Source organism: Notothenia coriiceps, unplaced genomic scaffold (assembly GCF_000735185.1).
Source record: "Notothenia coriiceps isolate Sejong01 unplaced genomic scaffold, NC01 NC01_scaffold00007395, whole genome shotgun sequence".
NCBI classification, from domain to species: domain Eukaryota; kingdom Metazoa; phylum Chordata; class Actinopteri; order Perciformes; family Nototheniidae; genus Notothenia; species Notothenia coriiceps.
Window position 1 is genome coordinate 37,477 of NW_011340096.1, and position 14,597 is coordinate 52,073.

At 39.5% G+C, this 14,597-nt stretch overlaps 2 protein-coding genes across 4 annotated transcripts; both read right to left on the bottom strand.

Annotated features, from left to right (window-relative positions):
* Positions 1-8,943: 8,943 nt before the first annotated feature.
* Positions 8,944-10,574, bottom strand: LOC104944055 (cytolysin RTX-A-like). Of its 3 annotated transcripts, none has more exons than XM_010769530.1 (3): positions 10,465-10,574; positions 9,883-10,005; positions 8,944-9,777 (listed from the first exon to the last, which is right to left on the bottom strand). In XM_010769530.1, exons 1-3 carry the CDS (start codon positions 10,557-10,559, stop codon positions 9,321-9,323), a joined length of 675 nt encoding a protein of 224 aa, XP_010767832.1. In that variant the 5' UTR covers positions 10,560-10,574; the 3' UTR covers positions 8,944-9,320. The 3 variants fall into 3 exon arrangements, with proteins under 3 accessions (XP_010767832.1, XP_010767831.1, XP_010767833.1); XM_010769529.1 differs by having other exon boundaries at positions 9,883-10,008; XM_010769531.1 differs by lacking the exon at positions 10,465-10,574 and adding an exon at positions 10,106-10,271.
* A 765-nt stretch (positions 10,575-11,339) lies between these two features.
* On the bottom strand, positions 11,340-13,514 carry LOC104944056 (cytolysin Src-1-like). Its single transcript, XM_010769533.1, has 3 exons — positions 13,383-13,514; positions 12,935-13,043; positions 11,340-12,000 (listed from the first exon to the last, which is right to left on the bottom strand). Exons 2-3 carry the CDS (start codon positions 13,039-13,041, stop codon positions 11,571-11,573), a joined length of 537 nt encoding a protein of 178 aa, XP_010767835.1. The 5' UTR covers positions 13,042-13,043; positions 13,383-13,514; the 3' UTR covers positions 11,340-11,570.
* Positions 13,515-14,597: the final 1,083 nt, after the last annotated feature.

Sequence of the window (14,597 nt, forward strand, 5' to 3'; positions counted from 1 at the left end):
GCTGTTGCTTATTCTTACTTATCTAGAGTGTCAGAGAAAGGAAAACCAACCAAACTAGCCATCATAACATAAAATAAGGCTGATTAATTCTAGCTTGTGTTCATTAAGATACAACAGAGTTGCCACATAATTCTGGCAAAAACACCCTTTAACCTTTGTCAGTATTTGATTAAACACCCCGTTTCCCTTGAGTGCGGTGCAGATGGCATTGTTTTGTGCTTCAGGTAGTGTTTCACTGTATCTTCAGTGAGCAGTATTTTGGGGTGCAGTTGCTAGGCTGAGCAAGTGCTGATGTAGTCAAGGAAGCAGTGACAGCAGTCATGTATCACACCCTCATCTGGCAAACACAACACTGCAGGGTGGGCCTGTGTTAGTGTACTATAGACTGTATAAAGGTGTGTACGTGTGAGTGTGCGTCTGACAGGGCTGGGTGGGAAAGTGTGTTTGGTGACCTTCTTCCTCTCTAGAAGTCGGGTCATCCTCGTTCCCACCCCCTTCTGATCTCCTCTAATTCAGTGTTACTCCTTATTGTTCCAGCAATTCAGTAACCATTTCCAATCATGTGGGTGTGAAAACAATAAATCACTTTTTATTATTCACATTGCCTCATAGGGGTGTAACGGTATCCGTATTCGTCCCGTACCGTCACGGTTCGGACGTCACGGTTCGGTGCACGCAGTCACACGACGAATACGCCTTTTTTTTACGATTGGGAAAAAAGTCTGTCATTCAGGGCAGTATCTAACACCAGTGGTTCTCAAATGGGGGTACACTGACCCCTAGGGGTACGTTGGAGTACTGCAGGGGGTCGGCTACGTGAGATTTATTTTATGTTAATGAAAACAACAACATAAGTAATACATTTAAACAAACTACTAATAGTAGATGAACTACTTTATTCAAAAGTTTACAGTAATTTTGGATAATAAAAAATAAACTCTGCTCTCTTTTCCTCTCCTGACAGCCTCATGCAGCTCGCTGAACCTGTAATAAGTGACCCGACAGTAAAGAATAAACATATTTATAACTAGTTTAGCTAGTTCCAGAGTAGATAAAAGTATGTAAGGTCTAACTCAGTGTGTTTTTTGCTCCGCTCACCGGTCCGTCACAGTGGCGGAGCTGTGACCCGGCAGAGCTGCATGTCTCTGTCAGCAGCAGCTGATCTCTGATCTCTCTCTCGCGTTTATGTCCAAATCCATCAGATCTAGCTAGTTCTAGTTAATTATATGACTGCCTGCTTATCAAAGGACACCTAAACAACTGGCTTGGCAACGGGGTGTGGCCGCAAAGTATAGCAGCATTATGCATTATGTTTATAAGAGGGGTCAAAATCCCTTTTGGCGGTAGGTAATGGTATACGCTCTTATATTTTTTTCTCTTCATTCCCCAAAATAAATAAATAAATAGATGAATACACCAATTTTTAGGAAAAGTAACAAAGTTTGAGCAGTGTGGGTTTTATATTAATTGAGTTACACATATTTCAAAACACGAAGTGTAACTGCAGTTGCCTCCCTGTCAAGGGACAAAGATCAAAAGCCCATGTAAAGCACAAGCCCATGTTTCTCACTCAATGCAACTAATTTCTTAGTGTTATTGCATGATTTTAAAATTGGTGTGCCATGAATTTAGGGATGGATTGTAAACATTTGAAATGTAGCATTTAAGTGTTTCTCAGTTACAATGTTGTTGTAAATAATTATTTATATAGGCTTTTTCCCCCTAACAAATAGTTGTTGTGTTGATCAGGGGGGTACTTGGCTGAATTTTTTTTCAAAGGTGGATCATTATTGAAAAAAGTTTGAGAATCACTGCACTACAATATACATAATCCAGGGAGCGGTATTGCGCCTAATAGCTGAGAGCTGCCCTTAAACAACAAATGAAGGAGAAGAAGAAAACACAACAAAACGAGCAAAATACAAGAAGAAGAAAAGTTAGTAGGGCGATTTCAAATAACACAGGAGCTAGAAGACCCACCTGCTTCTTTTAAATCAGCTGTGTGGGAACATTTCGGGTTCCCTGTGGACTACAATACAGATGGAGTGCGAGTGGTGGATCAGACGAGGACAACCGGCGTTGTTCGACAGCGGTGCGGTATACTAATGGTAACACAAGCCAAACATGCTAAATCATATCAGAAGGCATCATCCAGATTTGGCAATCACCGGAGCCCGGCAAAAGACAACGGAAGTTCAACAGCTTATCCCTGCTGTTTAGACAATAGACATGAAAGCCGAGAGACCAAAATAAATAACGGAAGATTTTGTATGTTTTTCAACGGCTATGCTGCGCCCTTATTCAATAGTAGAGGACCCCGGCTTTTATTGATTGTGATTTGAAACATTATCGTATTATTTATTTTGTAATATTTTCAAAAAAATCTTTTTAGTTTTACAGCTTATTGAACCTTTTTGTTTGACATCTATTATAGATAATATGGCCATCTGAGTGTGTGTGGTACTGTTTGTGGTTTGTTTGTAACTGTAATAAAGTTAATTATTCAAAATGTTAGAGTTCCTTATTTTTAAACTGAAACTTTCACTACTGTTCAAAAATAAATAAAAAACAAACCTGGAATTATGCATTTGGGACTTTTTTTTGCTTTTTCTTGTTGTACCGAACCATGACCCCCAAACCGAGGTAGGCCTACATACCGAACTGTGAATTCTGGGAACCGTTACACCCCTAGCCATGTGTTTAGTGAAAAACCCATAATTTACAATGTATGAGTTTGTGTTCAGTCAGGAAACCCTGCCCTCTAGCGGTGTGAGGTGATATTGTGAAAGAAGTGGTCTTACATTATACTAAGCAACCGACCAAATCCCAATTGAAAACCCACCTGTTCAAATTAGCCTACTCACTTTAGTGCCCACCTGTTCCTATCATTTGTGTCCACTTTGATTGTCTCCTTGCCTGTTGGTGCTTTTAACCTCTTAGAGTATTTATTAAATTGTACGGTGTTCTTGGGTGTTATGAAAGGCGCCCTTAAATAAAAATGTATTATTATTATGATTATTAACATGACTGTCATTTCAGCCATGGTTAACTGGACCACTTGAGCAATATTGCTACAACATACAAATAGCTCTTTATATAGAAAATATGTTGTGCATTCAGCATGGCATGGCGGTCAAGGAAGAACAGTAAACTATTAAATAAAGTCGAGAATAAACTTACCTACTGTATGTTCTGTAGTATATCAAGTCCTTCTTAGTCCATAGACAACTACACTCCCCCTGTCTACTCAGGATGTATACTGTTGGCATGGAGACAGTGAGTTAGCTGGAATAAAACATTACATTAATTTACATTTTGGCAAACTGAAATCGGTTAGAGTATTTCAAACTAAATAATAGAAGTTTGTTTTTGAGAACATGGATGTACAGGCAACTATCGTGGGATCATTTTCATTCTGAAGAAAACCACATACTGTAATGATTTAAAGACAGTCCTAGGGTTTAAGGAATGTACAAATCTAAAAGAAAATAAATTAAAAAGTTAGCAACCGTAAAAGCTTATTATATAAACACTGGTGTGCTTGATAGATCTGTCTATCTCTTGCAACAGTACTGTGAAGTTTTATATCACTAGGGATCCTTCAAGGGAGTACATGAGGCCAATAGGTTATGTTCCAGTCCTTCAGCTATGCCACAGCGCAATAATCTAACATTTTGAGATGCCTCAACTTGGATATTAATCTGCTGATCTGAACACAATCCCATGGGCCTCGGATTCAATGATCTGTGCTGACACCGAAGAGGGGGACTTGATGCTGTGGGGTTGAAACTGCTTTCTGGAATGGACCAGGGAGAATATCTGAAGTCCTCCAGATATATTTTGTTTTGTAAAATACAAAGTTAAGTCACAGTAAGTTAGTAGACTAGATAGGAAAAATGGGGAAAAAGAAACTAGGAATATGTTGAACCTTGGGAACTTTGTTGACAAGAAAAAGTAAATATTTTAAATAACAGATACTGAATTAATTGGTGAAATTAGTTATTCATTTTAAATCTAAGCTTAAAACTGAGGCTTAACAGCCTTTCAGTTTTACTGTGTGGTCAAAAGATAAGAAACTATTAATGACACAATGGATATATGTGTAACAATTGTAAATATGTAGTGTTGTTTGGTGTCAAATATTTCTTTGTAATTAATTTGTTATAATCACACAGTGTTTTGTATTGAATAATTCTGTGTTCTTCCTTTACTAAACTTTAAATACCTGACTAGGTCTGAAATCAGTGGGCGGAACCTCAAAAATGCAGTCACTGTACACAGAAGATTTTTTTGTGGGGACTTCCCCCCCTTCATATTGTGTCCCTCACGTTTTGTGAATGTGTTCCACTTGAGAGGAGTCAGTTTGAGGGAAAACTAATTTAATAACGACTGATTTGTTATATAAAGTATCTGTTGTCAGTAAATAAACAGAGATCGGCTCAACGGTATGCTGACTCGGGTCTCTTCCAACAAAAGAAACACAATGCAGACACCGCGTATCAACACCGGTTACATATGTTATCTTTGCAATTCTAGAAGGGAAATGTTTGGGTGTGATCTCTGCAGTTCTCACCCAGAGCAGCAGCTGCGTCTCCAGGTGCAGGTTTGGCTCTGGAGCGTGTCAGGGCCTCCAGGTCTTCTCCCAGTAGGAGCCGATGACTGGTATGTCCCAGGGATCTGGCAGAGTGGATGGAAGGACAGCGGGTAATGGCATCTGTACATCAACCGCTGCTTCCTTTGGCAGACTCAGTGGTGTGGCTGGGGACGCAGGTGGCTGTTAGTGTGAGCTTCACCGCTTCATATGAAGGAGCATTCGGTAACATCGGTGACAGCAGGTCAACCGTTACTTGGTAGCTAGAGTCAGTCAGATTCCTGGAGGTGCTATTGATGAGTTATTGATACCTAATTGGATTTAAAGATGTATTCATTCCTAAAAATATGTTTGCATTATACATTTGTCTCACTACCTGTTGTATTTTTGAGCATTTGCGACTGTAGACGTGCCACTCTTGATGAGAATTAAAAGATTGCACCCATCGATGCGAGTCATTGCGTGTGACATGAATAATTAGTTTGTTGTGTGAGATCCAGCAGCTGGCACCGCTGTGTCAGAGCTGACCCTGCAGCTGGATGACACCACGCTGGCAGCAGATCACTGTACTTTCAAGTAGGTTTGACATCAAAACTGCAGCTTGATCAGTCACATTAAACTCAAAGAAATACAGAGCATGGACAACCCATGCCAGAGTGACGAGAGGCAGGAATATTATTTAGTTTTCCGACAATAACAGGAAAAGGAGCAGGGCGTCTCCCTGCACCTGTGAAGGTCATTCCCAGTTTGAAGAAGATCCTGAGAGATTTATCCGTGAAAAAAAGGCCTGGAGCTGCAGCTGGTCCAATTAAACTACCTGGGAAACAACAAGAGGGGGTTGGCTAAATCAGAATCAGGATCATTATTATCCTGTTTGATTCATTTTGTCTTTACTTTAGGGGAAAAGAGCAGTGAACACAACACTGTTAATAGTTAATTTGGCAAACTTGTGTGCAATCAGTTTCCTATTGACACATACTGCTGTGGCTCAGTGGATAGAGTGCTGGACTTTGAATCAGGGGATAGCAAGTTCGTGTCCCAATGTTGTTGTGCCGCTGGGCAAGACACTTCATGCCAAATTGTTCCTGTGGGGATTGTCCACAGTACTGAATGTATGTAAGTTGCTTTGGATAAAAGCGTCTAACAAATTACATGTAATAATATAGACCTTCAGGGAAATGTCTGACTTTTTAGCTGCTAAATACTCAATCTGATCATGTAAACAATGTTCTTTTTTTACTAGCTCACCAACTCTACAGCCTTAGAGGCATTAAGAAAGAAGCTTCATGGCTGGTCAGATTCTTGTAATAATGTACGAGTACTGCAGAAAACTAAAAGGGTCTTCCCTCAGGTTGTCTGTACATGATACACATCTGCAAGAGGAGAAGTTCCAAATAACAGTCTAACAGGATAAGACAATTTCCTAAGCCTTCTAGGAATATGGTGACCTTTCGACCCCCACATCTCATCCTTAGAAATGTTGAACAGTGTGCAAAATATGACCCGCAGGAAAAAAATAAACATTCAGAACAATGCAACTCTTTTTCTTAAACATATGTGACTATGTTGTTTTGACCTTGTGGACCTGACCGATATCCAGGCCTGTAATTGAATTCTGATGATGGGGCTGCAGGAGTATGTTGGCAGCGTGACACACATCAGGACAGACACACAGTGTACTGCTGCCAGTTACATGTTAAGAGCCAGCAGGAGAAGAGGGTGAGTCACATTAATAAAGTACAACTGTCTGCTGATAACAAAGAGATAAAGACCGTCTTACTGCTTAAAACCAGTCATTCAACACTCTGAATCTGTACTTTATTTAAAAGGTTTTATTTTTGACGTTTGACACACATGGTCACTAAATCAGTGGATGTATTTACATTTATTTCGAAATCAAACCAATTCACTGGATATTGGTAGGGACATGACCTGCTATGTCTTCGGATGATATTTGACTGTCACTGTAGTATCCGTGTACAATGAGTTCTTCAAGACTTGCTCTAAAGTGTGTTTTTACACTTGATACCAGAATGTGCCACTAGATGGCAGTCTATGAGAGCATATTCAGTAAATGGAGGCCCACAACAATGGCATCTTTTAAAGTATTCTTCTATTCACTTTGATGAAAGAAGTATGTATCATATTGCTGAATGTACCCTTAGGCATGGTAAAGCAGTGTGTTCAACTGTTTAAAGAGTTACCGCTCACACCCAAACCGCAGGTCATTCAAATCCAATAATCTCTTGCTTCTGTTTGGACACTCCCAGTTTGAGTCAATATACTGTAGGCTACAATAGATTTTGCATGAATGCTTAGTTTCAAAGCAAATAGAACAACTGGGTTTCAAACAAACTTGAAGAAAAATATTTAATGCAATAGTGATCAGCCAAACACAGAAAATGCACTGAATGAGTTTTGTTTTCACTAAAGGAGTGTTTCATGCTCTGAATATACACAGCCACTGTACAGCCTTCGTAACAGGTTGTAGGCTACTAATGACAACAATGATAAGGGGACGCAAAAAGAGATTTTAAGTACAAAAAGAGAGCAGATGCACTATGCTGTTTTTACCTCACTCTTCAGCCTTGTGCTTTTTATAGTGTGGAAACTACAGTTCAACAGTGTTGTCAAAATACAGAAAATAACAAGTACAAATACTTGCAAGATTGCAGTGGCTATATCTGTTGCTATGTGTAGTCAGCTGATTTTTGTTTCATGAAAAGACAACCCTTCAATGGCGCAACTATCCACCTTTCTTTCCTTTTAAGATCCTTGAAGGGTTTTGACAGCATTTTACCATGACAACAGCTAGATTCAGTCCTGTTTAGTTGCAAATAGCATCAATTTTAATCCACAAATGCGGAGCTTCTTAAGTTTATCTATACAGGAAAATACATTTTTAACATAATTCTTAGAAAATATTTTTTTTTAAAAAGAATGCATTTCATATAAAATACCCATGGCTGCATTCAAGGCACACGTGTATCGAAACTCAAAGATGCTCATCACAAAAGCGTGAAAACACATTTACTGTGCAAACGCAGAAACAAACACAAAGGCACTCCCTCACAAACACACACAGGGAACAATATCATTTAAAACATGAACGAAGACTTATGTGCAGGTATAGTAAACAGAGAGGAAAACTGCGTGGAGCGTATTTTAAAGCTGTGGCAATCTGTTTATGGAGAATGTTTGTTATTTCTCTGATCCACTTCTCAACAATGCCTCAGGGATTGAGCCTAAACAGGCGTAGTTGATGCTTTCTTATGTATGGCCTTTATGCAAATGCAATGGTGACAGTGAGCAAAAACCTTTGATCTGGGCTTCTTTGTGGCCTTAACAGTTGAAGCAGCAGAAGCATCATGAATCTGACGAAGGAATGCAGTGTTGAAATTGTGAATAGAATCAGGGTAACCGGATAACTTTGCTTCTGTTGTAAATTAAGAGCTCATACTGCCTCCTGCCTTAGAAACCCTACATTATCATGAGGTCAATGACTGTATCTGCAAATAAATTGGCTTTGACAACACTGCAAAACAAGTTGTTAGATGGTGAGCTAACACACAGAGATTCTCCCCAAATAAAGAATTATAAAGCTTTTTGTAAGTGTGATGAGATGATGAGCAGTCGTAATAACAGGGTCTTCACCTAAAGCCATTCCTTTCTACTCATAGTCCCTGCCTGGATCATAATGTAAAAAAAATGAGCAAATTAATCCAGTAATTGTCTCTTAGTTTACTGGTTCATAAAAATTGAATGTGTTTTGAACAATAGCCACTGAAGTGAATCTGTTTTAGTGTTCCCTCTGGTTCTGCCAAGGTGGCAAAGCAGGCAAGTAAAAACATCTTTATCCAACAAATCTGGGAACAAACTGCATGCTCTCAAAACTGACTTGAATGACCAAAAGGTTTCATTTAGTTAAGACTTTACCATCTGTTCATTCATGTTGGTGTTTGTTGAGACACTATTTGGGAGATATTTGTCCTTTTGTTCAGGATTTTATAATTCATTGTCTGCTATGCTTTGGCGCAAAATGCCAAACATGAAACAAACGTAGAACAATGCACGCTACACCAAACTCTACAAAATTAGTTTAGAATTACATTTACACATTTGGTGTTTTGTTGGAAAATAGATAGAGACAGGGTGTGGTCTCTATGCTGCTCTCATTCAGCCCCTATAAAAAAAACTGAAAACTTTATCTCTGTTCAGATCTAAGTTTCACTTCAGAATTATCCAGCTGAAACAATTGCAAAAACTCTTTCTTTGGATTGTACCCATGCACAACATAACATAATTTGTATCCAAAAATGTCATAAATGATCACAAACGCAAACACAAATAGCTGGAGTGAAAAGGTTTATTTTATTCGTCCTGTGTCAAGGTAAATACAGAAAAAGCTCCTGGTGTGATTTATTAAGCAATATGCCCTCGTTCTCGGGTGACTCATCCTTTGATTTTCATTTCTAAAGATGCTATTTTAAAAACGGATGCTATAGAAACAGACAGAGGCTTCGGCTTTAAAGGAGGGGATAATGCCATCTGGATTTATAAACAAACCAAACTCTGATCTTAAGCAGATTTACTGAGAGGTAATACCCGGGGTATACAGACACATGTCAGCAACAATACATCTGTTAAATCATGCGTGTTGCCAGGTAAATGTTGAGGTGGAGGGAATAACTTTGCAGCCTGTGACAGAGATATTAGTTATGATGGCTCTTTAGTACGACTGCTGGCCCATGGGTGTGAAAAGCTTATCCCACAACTCCACCTTCATCACAGCGTTACCCAGAGGGCTCATGGTGGCCTTGACATCTAGATATTTTCCCACGTAATTGATACCTGACCCAGTGGACTCCTCCCTGACAAACCCGTGCTCATGCTGTTTTTTCTCATAGTACATTTGTTTGTATAACTCCTTATCACAGATTTGGCCCTTTTTATAGAGGCCCACTGCGAACCAGTTCTTGTACAGGTTGTAGTCCCATGGAACCGAGAACATGATGGCCAGCGTCTCGATGTAGTCGTTCTGTGACCTCTCGAACAGGTCGTAGGTCATCACACCAATTGCACCGGTCGCTTTGCCGCCCGACTTAGAGAAAGTGCACACTTCTGTCTTTAGAGGGCGCACTGTAGGTTGGGGTGGGTTGTATGTCTCCCCATTCTCAAGGAACACCCTATAAGCAGCACATACAACAGACACGTATTACACATAGTCTTTTGGATCTATAACATACTTTTCAAACAAGTCTTTGAGTTCATGAGAAAATATCAGGACCTACCTTGGTTTGATGAGGCAGTAGTTGTTAGTGACGTTTGAGATTTCAATGGTAACACTTCTCTTGCTGTGCACATCGGCCGCTACAGCTTCAGCTGACTCCATTATGTTGGAATGGGTGTGAGATCTGCTTGTGAAGCAAAGGTAATTTAGGTGTTAGACATTTGAAATAAACAACATCCCAGCTGTGAATAACACTCCCCTCCAACCAGGAGGATCACACTTACTAAATATCAAATATCTTCCTGACCGCTGTTTTGCACCTAAACTGGCATGGGCGTGTGAAATCTAAACTCAGAGGCTAATGATATTTCAAAAACATTTGTGAAGAATCTGAATATAGCTGCAGACTGTCTATGTTATTACCACTTAAATTATAGCACTGAGTAGCATGCAATAATGAAGTTAGAGTGAAAACTGTGGAGAAAATGATCGGCCCTTTTATCAACAGATAAGATACACATCAAACAAATGCCCCTTCAGGCTTCTGAATGCCTCTACAAATTGCTTTTGTATTAATCTAATAAGTCATTTTCTGTACTGCGTCAAATCAAAGAGCTTTCCAAAAATGAAATAACTGACTTACCTGCTGTTGATGCTCCTAAGTCCGTAAATGCAAAAGGTTACCTGGAAGGGAGTTGCCCGCAGTTTTTTTTCTTTTCCTACAAGGACATATTCCATCCCCCAGCAAACCCTCCCACTTGTAACACAATACAACTTGGAAAGCAACCGCCCTCTTCCAACACATTTCTTTGGAAATACTCCTGTGTTTTTGCCTGTGAGATGAAACTGCCACACCTTAGTTTGTTGAAAAGTTTCCAGCAGTTTCCTGGATCCCAAACCTGTTTTGTAAGCCGGGATCATTAACTCAGCATATCCATTTTCTCCTACAGAAATGCTGCTACATGGACTGAGGTGGTTTGGTAATCTCAGTGGAATGGTGCAAAACAGACAAAAGCAAACTGAACAAGTTGAAACAGACATCTCTGAAAGAAAGGGTTGTCACTATAATTATCTTTTGAGGGGCTATGCTTATATTTTGTTTTGTTATAGTTGTAATTTCTAGTACCTTAGGGGTGCCGGGTCGGACTGGCACCAGTGGAAATGTGGCGCCATTTAAACAGTAACATACAACTTCATATTTTCATCTGGTATCTCAAAATACATTCCTGGTCAGAAATGAAGTTTTTTCTGGACATCCTACAGTGGTTCAGACCCCGGTTATTAACCAGTTTTGTGTTTTTTTTCAACACAATAACCACTAGAAAAGATGGAGAGTGTCAAAGCCAGTGAAGAGCAGTATTGTTATCATGCCAATTAAAAAAACCTCTAAGCAGATATTCCATCTGTTGCCACTCATTAGAATGAGATGGATCCAGCGTCGACATTAAAGAATGATTATTGTTCATCAGTAATAATGAAAGCACACTGAGTGAGAACATATCCCACACAACACAGGCATTGGGTGTAAATGTTTTATTATCATAATCAGATAAAAAGGGAGAGTACAATATACATAAACCCAAGAAGTAAGCTAATGGAGAATGAGCTGGCTGTCAGATATTGATAGCTTTCAGTGGACACAAATAGAAGATGACAGCAAAATCAGTCTTCCTCTCCCTTCTATGTTTCTATGGATGTCACATGAAGCAAATCAAATGAAGTTTATTTATTATGTTACAAAGCACAGAACTAACGACCCATTTTATCATAGAGCTCCAGTTTAACAATTGCTTTGCCAATAGCAGACATTGTAGCCCTCAAATCAACATATGTAGCATGGTACTCCAGCCCACAGCCGTGTGTCTCTGAGCGGACAAACTTAGTGAGGTCTTTCCCATCGTACAGCATGTTGTACAGCTGCTTGTCGCAGGCATGGGATTGTTCAACCATGCCCACGGCCAGCCGGTTCTTGTACAGGTTATGGTCAAAGGGCACAGAGAACATGACGGCCATGCGCTCTGAGCAAACCCGGCTCTGCATATGGAACAGGTCGTAGGTCAGCAGGCCGACTGAGCCCGTGGCAGTGTTGTCGTCCTTGGTGAAGGAACACACTTCGGTCTTTCCAATCCGGACCGTAGGCTGGGGCGGGTGCTGACAGAATCCACTCGACATGTATACCCTACACAAAAGAGCCAGAGACAACCCTTACTGTCACAATCAAGATAACTTACATGTCACTCTTACAAGACTTTTGATGAAAAACAAGAGTTTGGCAAGTTCTTTGGACATTGTCAGTGTACTTTTCAAGTGTTGGGCTTTCCAGGGTCCCCGGAAATATATGTTGATGGATGGAGTGTGACTGTGCCAGTACTGCTGTGGACTTCTAAGCAACAGTGAGTGTACCTGCATGCAATGTGCAATGAGGCGTTGTGTGTCACTGCATGATGGATAGGTGGATGTTCTCAGCAAAGTGATGTCACACATGAAAACCACCCATCCAAGATATGGTCTGTCCTGCCTCAGCTAGATAAATGTGGAGGTATGGTAGGAATTCCAATAGATATGGGTCGTTTCTGTATTTTATTGTTTTGTTTTATTTATTTCCTTTTGTTAGCAGAAGTGTAAGAAACAGGCAGAGACCCCATGTGGTTGATTGACAGTTTAACTCTACTTTAAATTAAGTACAATAAAAGTACATTGAATTAACATTGACTTTTAATGCTGTTTCTATGACTTCTGGAGAGAAAAAGTTGTGGATACTACACTTCCGAAAGCATTGCATGCTAATAGTATCAAGATGCTAATCTGGAGCTATAATCAGGCATTGCGATCTTAAAGCACTTCAAAGCAAGTTAGTAAATCTTTTGAAAATGAATACTTCTCCCTGAAATCAAACCTCTCCCCAAACTTGAGTAATCTAACAGGCCATGATACTAGTGCAAACAACTATGTGGATTCAAGTGACTCATAGATTGAGCTTTTGATAAACTGACATTTTCATCACATTATCATTGGATGTATGAGGACATTTATTCATTTGTATTTTTCCAGTAAAAATAATTGTGCCTGAATTAATCATTTGCATAGGTATGTGAAAACAGTTACAGACTTACTTGGGGTTGATGAGGCAGTATCCAGCGCTGAGGTTGGAGATTTCTATGGTGCAGTTTCTGTTGGTGGTGAGAGTGGCTGACACAGCTTCTGCAGTTTCTGTCATCATTTCTGCAAAAGGAACGGGACGGAAAGCTTAGAACAGTATATCTGCAAAGAGATCACCCTCAGGCAGGAAATGTGGAGGAAGTGGATACTTCTCTTTTGTTTAAGGAGGGTGAAGGAAGGTCGGAAAAAAATGCATATTTTAAAGCCAAATCAAGATGTTCCTTCTTCAATAACACAACTCCTGAAAACGATTTATCCGTACATATTCTTTAGTCTGTGTTTACAAATATTAATAAAGCTTATATGAGAACTGTTGTTATTTAAGAGTACATCATAACAAAGACATAGTTCACACTTAATTTATTATCTTGCTATAAGTAGGAGTAATGACAGTATATTCACCTTTTGGAGTTAACACACGAGTCGTGCTAGGCAGCGTCAAGTTTCCTTTTTCACAGATCCAGCAGAGAGGTGGAGAGTGTCTCCCTTGTGTGATTACACCTCTACAAAGCTTGTTCCAACACAAGCACAGGCGTGTCCACCGAGGAGTTAGCAAACACCATCCCTTATGGTAAATGATATCTTAATAAGAGACACTCGGGCCACCTTATAATATCCCACCATCACACTATAAAGTAAACATCATAAATAATTTTAATGAGGGGAGCCATCAAACTAATTCATGTATTTATTAGACAGCATCTGTGTCAGCAATGTTTGCCTTCACAGCAGACATGGGTGGTATTGATATTATTTTTGTATGTTGAGGCTTGAGGTGATTTTAAAGAAAATGCGTACCTAATGCAGCACATTTTGTGAAAGCTTATCATATTATCTACTCTGTAGTTTAAAATGTTTTAAATAGTTTTTCTTTAGTTCTTTTTAAAATTGTAATTCATTTTAATTTGCTAATCTTTTCAAAGATATGTCCTTTTTGCCTTTGTTGGACCCTTTGCAGCTCAAACAAAGAACCTTATGGAACATTTCACGCTGTGACTGGCTTAGAATGTAGTCACTATTCCCCAAACATTGCTCAACTGATTACTTTTTTGCAGGTGAAGGCTTGCAACTTTTTCCTGTGGGAACCTAACTACACCAGTCACACATTTCAACACACTGTCTGACTCCTATATCACTACATATTTTACTCCCACAGCAGTGTGGGGCAGAAGAGGAGACACTCCCTTCTAACATGTAGGAACAATAACAATGTATTATATAACACAGCATTGTACTATGCGGTGTTGTATTTATCCGTAAGATTATACAGACTGAGGGTCTGCTCAATTAAGTATGTTTTGCAAACTTAGTCTGTTTCGAGAGGTATTCATTATTCCACCAGCCAGCTCAAGTTATATTATGGCAGCTGTTCTATATCATACATCAGGCGCCTGGAACTAGATTTAAATCCTTCAACTCCAATGCTTGAAGTCACCAGATGGCACCAAATATGCATTTGCAAAAAGACATTTGCACTACATAGACTTTTTCAATTAATGTTTGCTTTCTGATGGTTAGCCAGTGACCATGGCAGAAAGTCTGTGACAAACATTACATATTCAGCATGCCCGTCATTATGTCCTGTGAAAAGGGCAAGGCTGCATTCAAATAGTCATA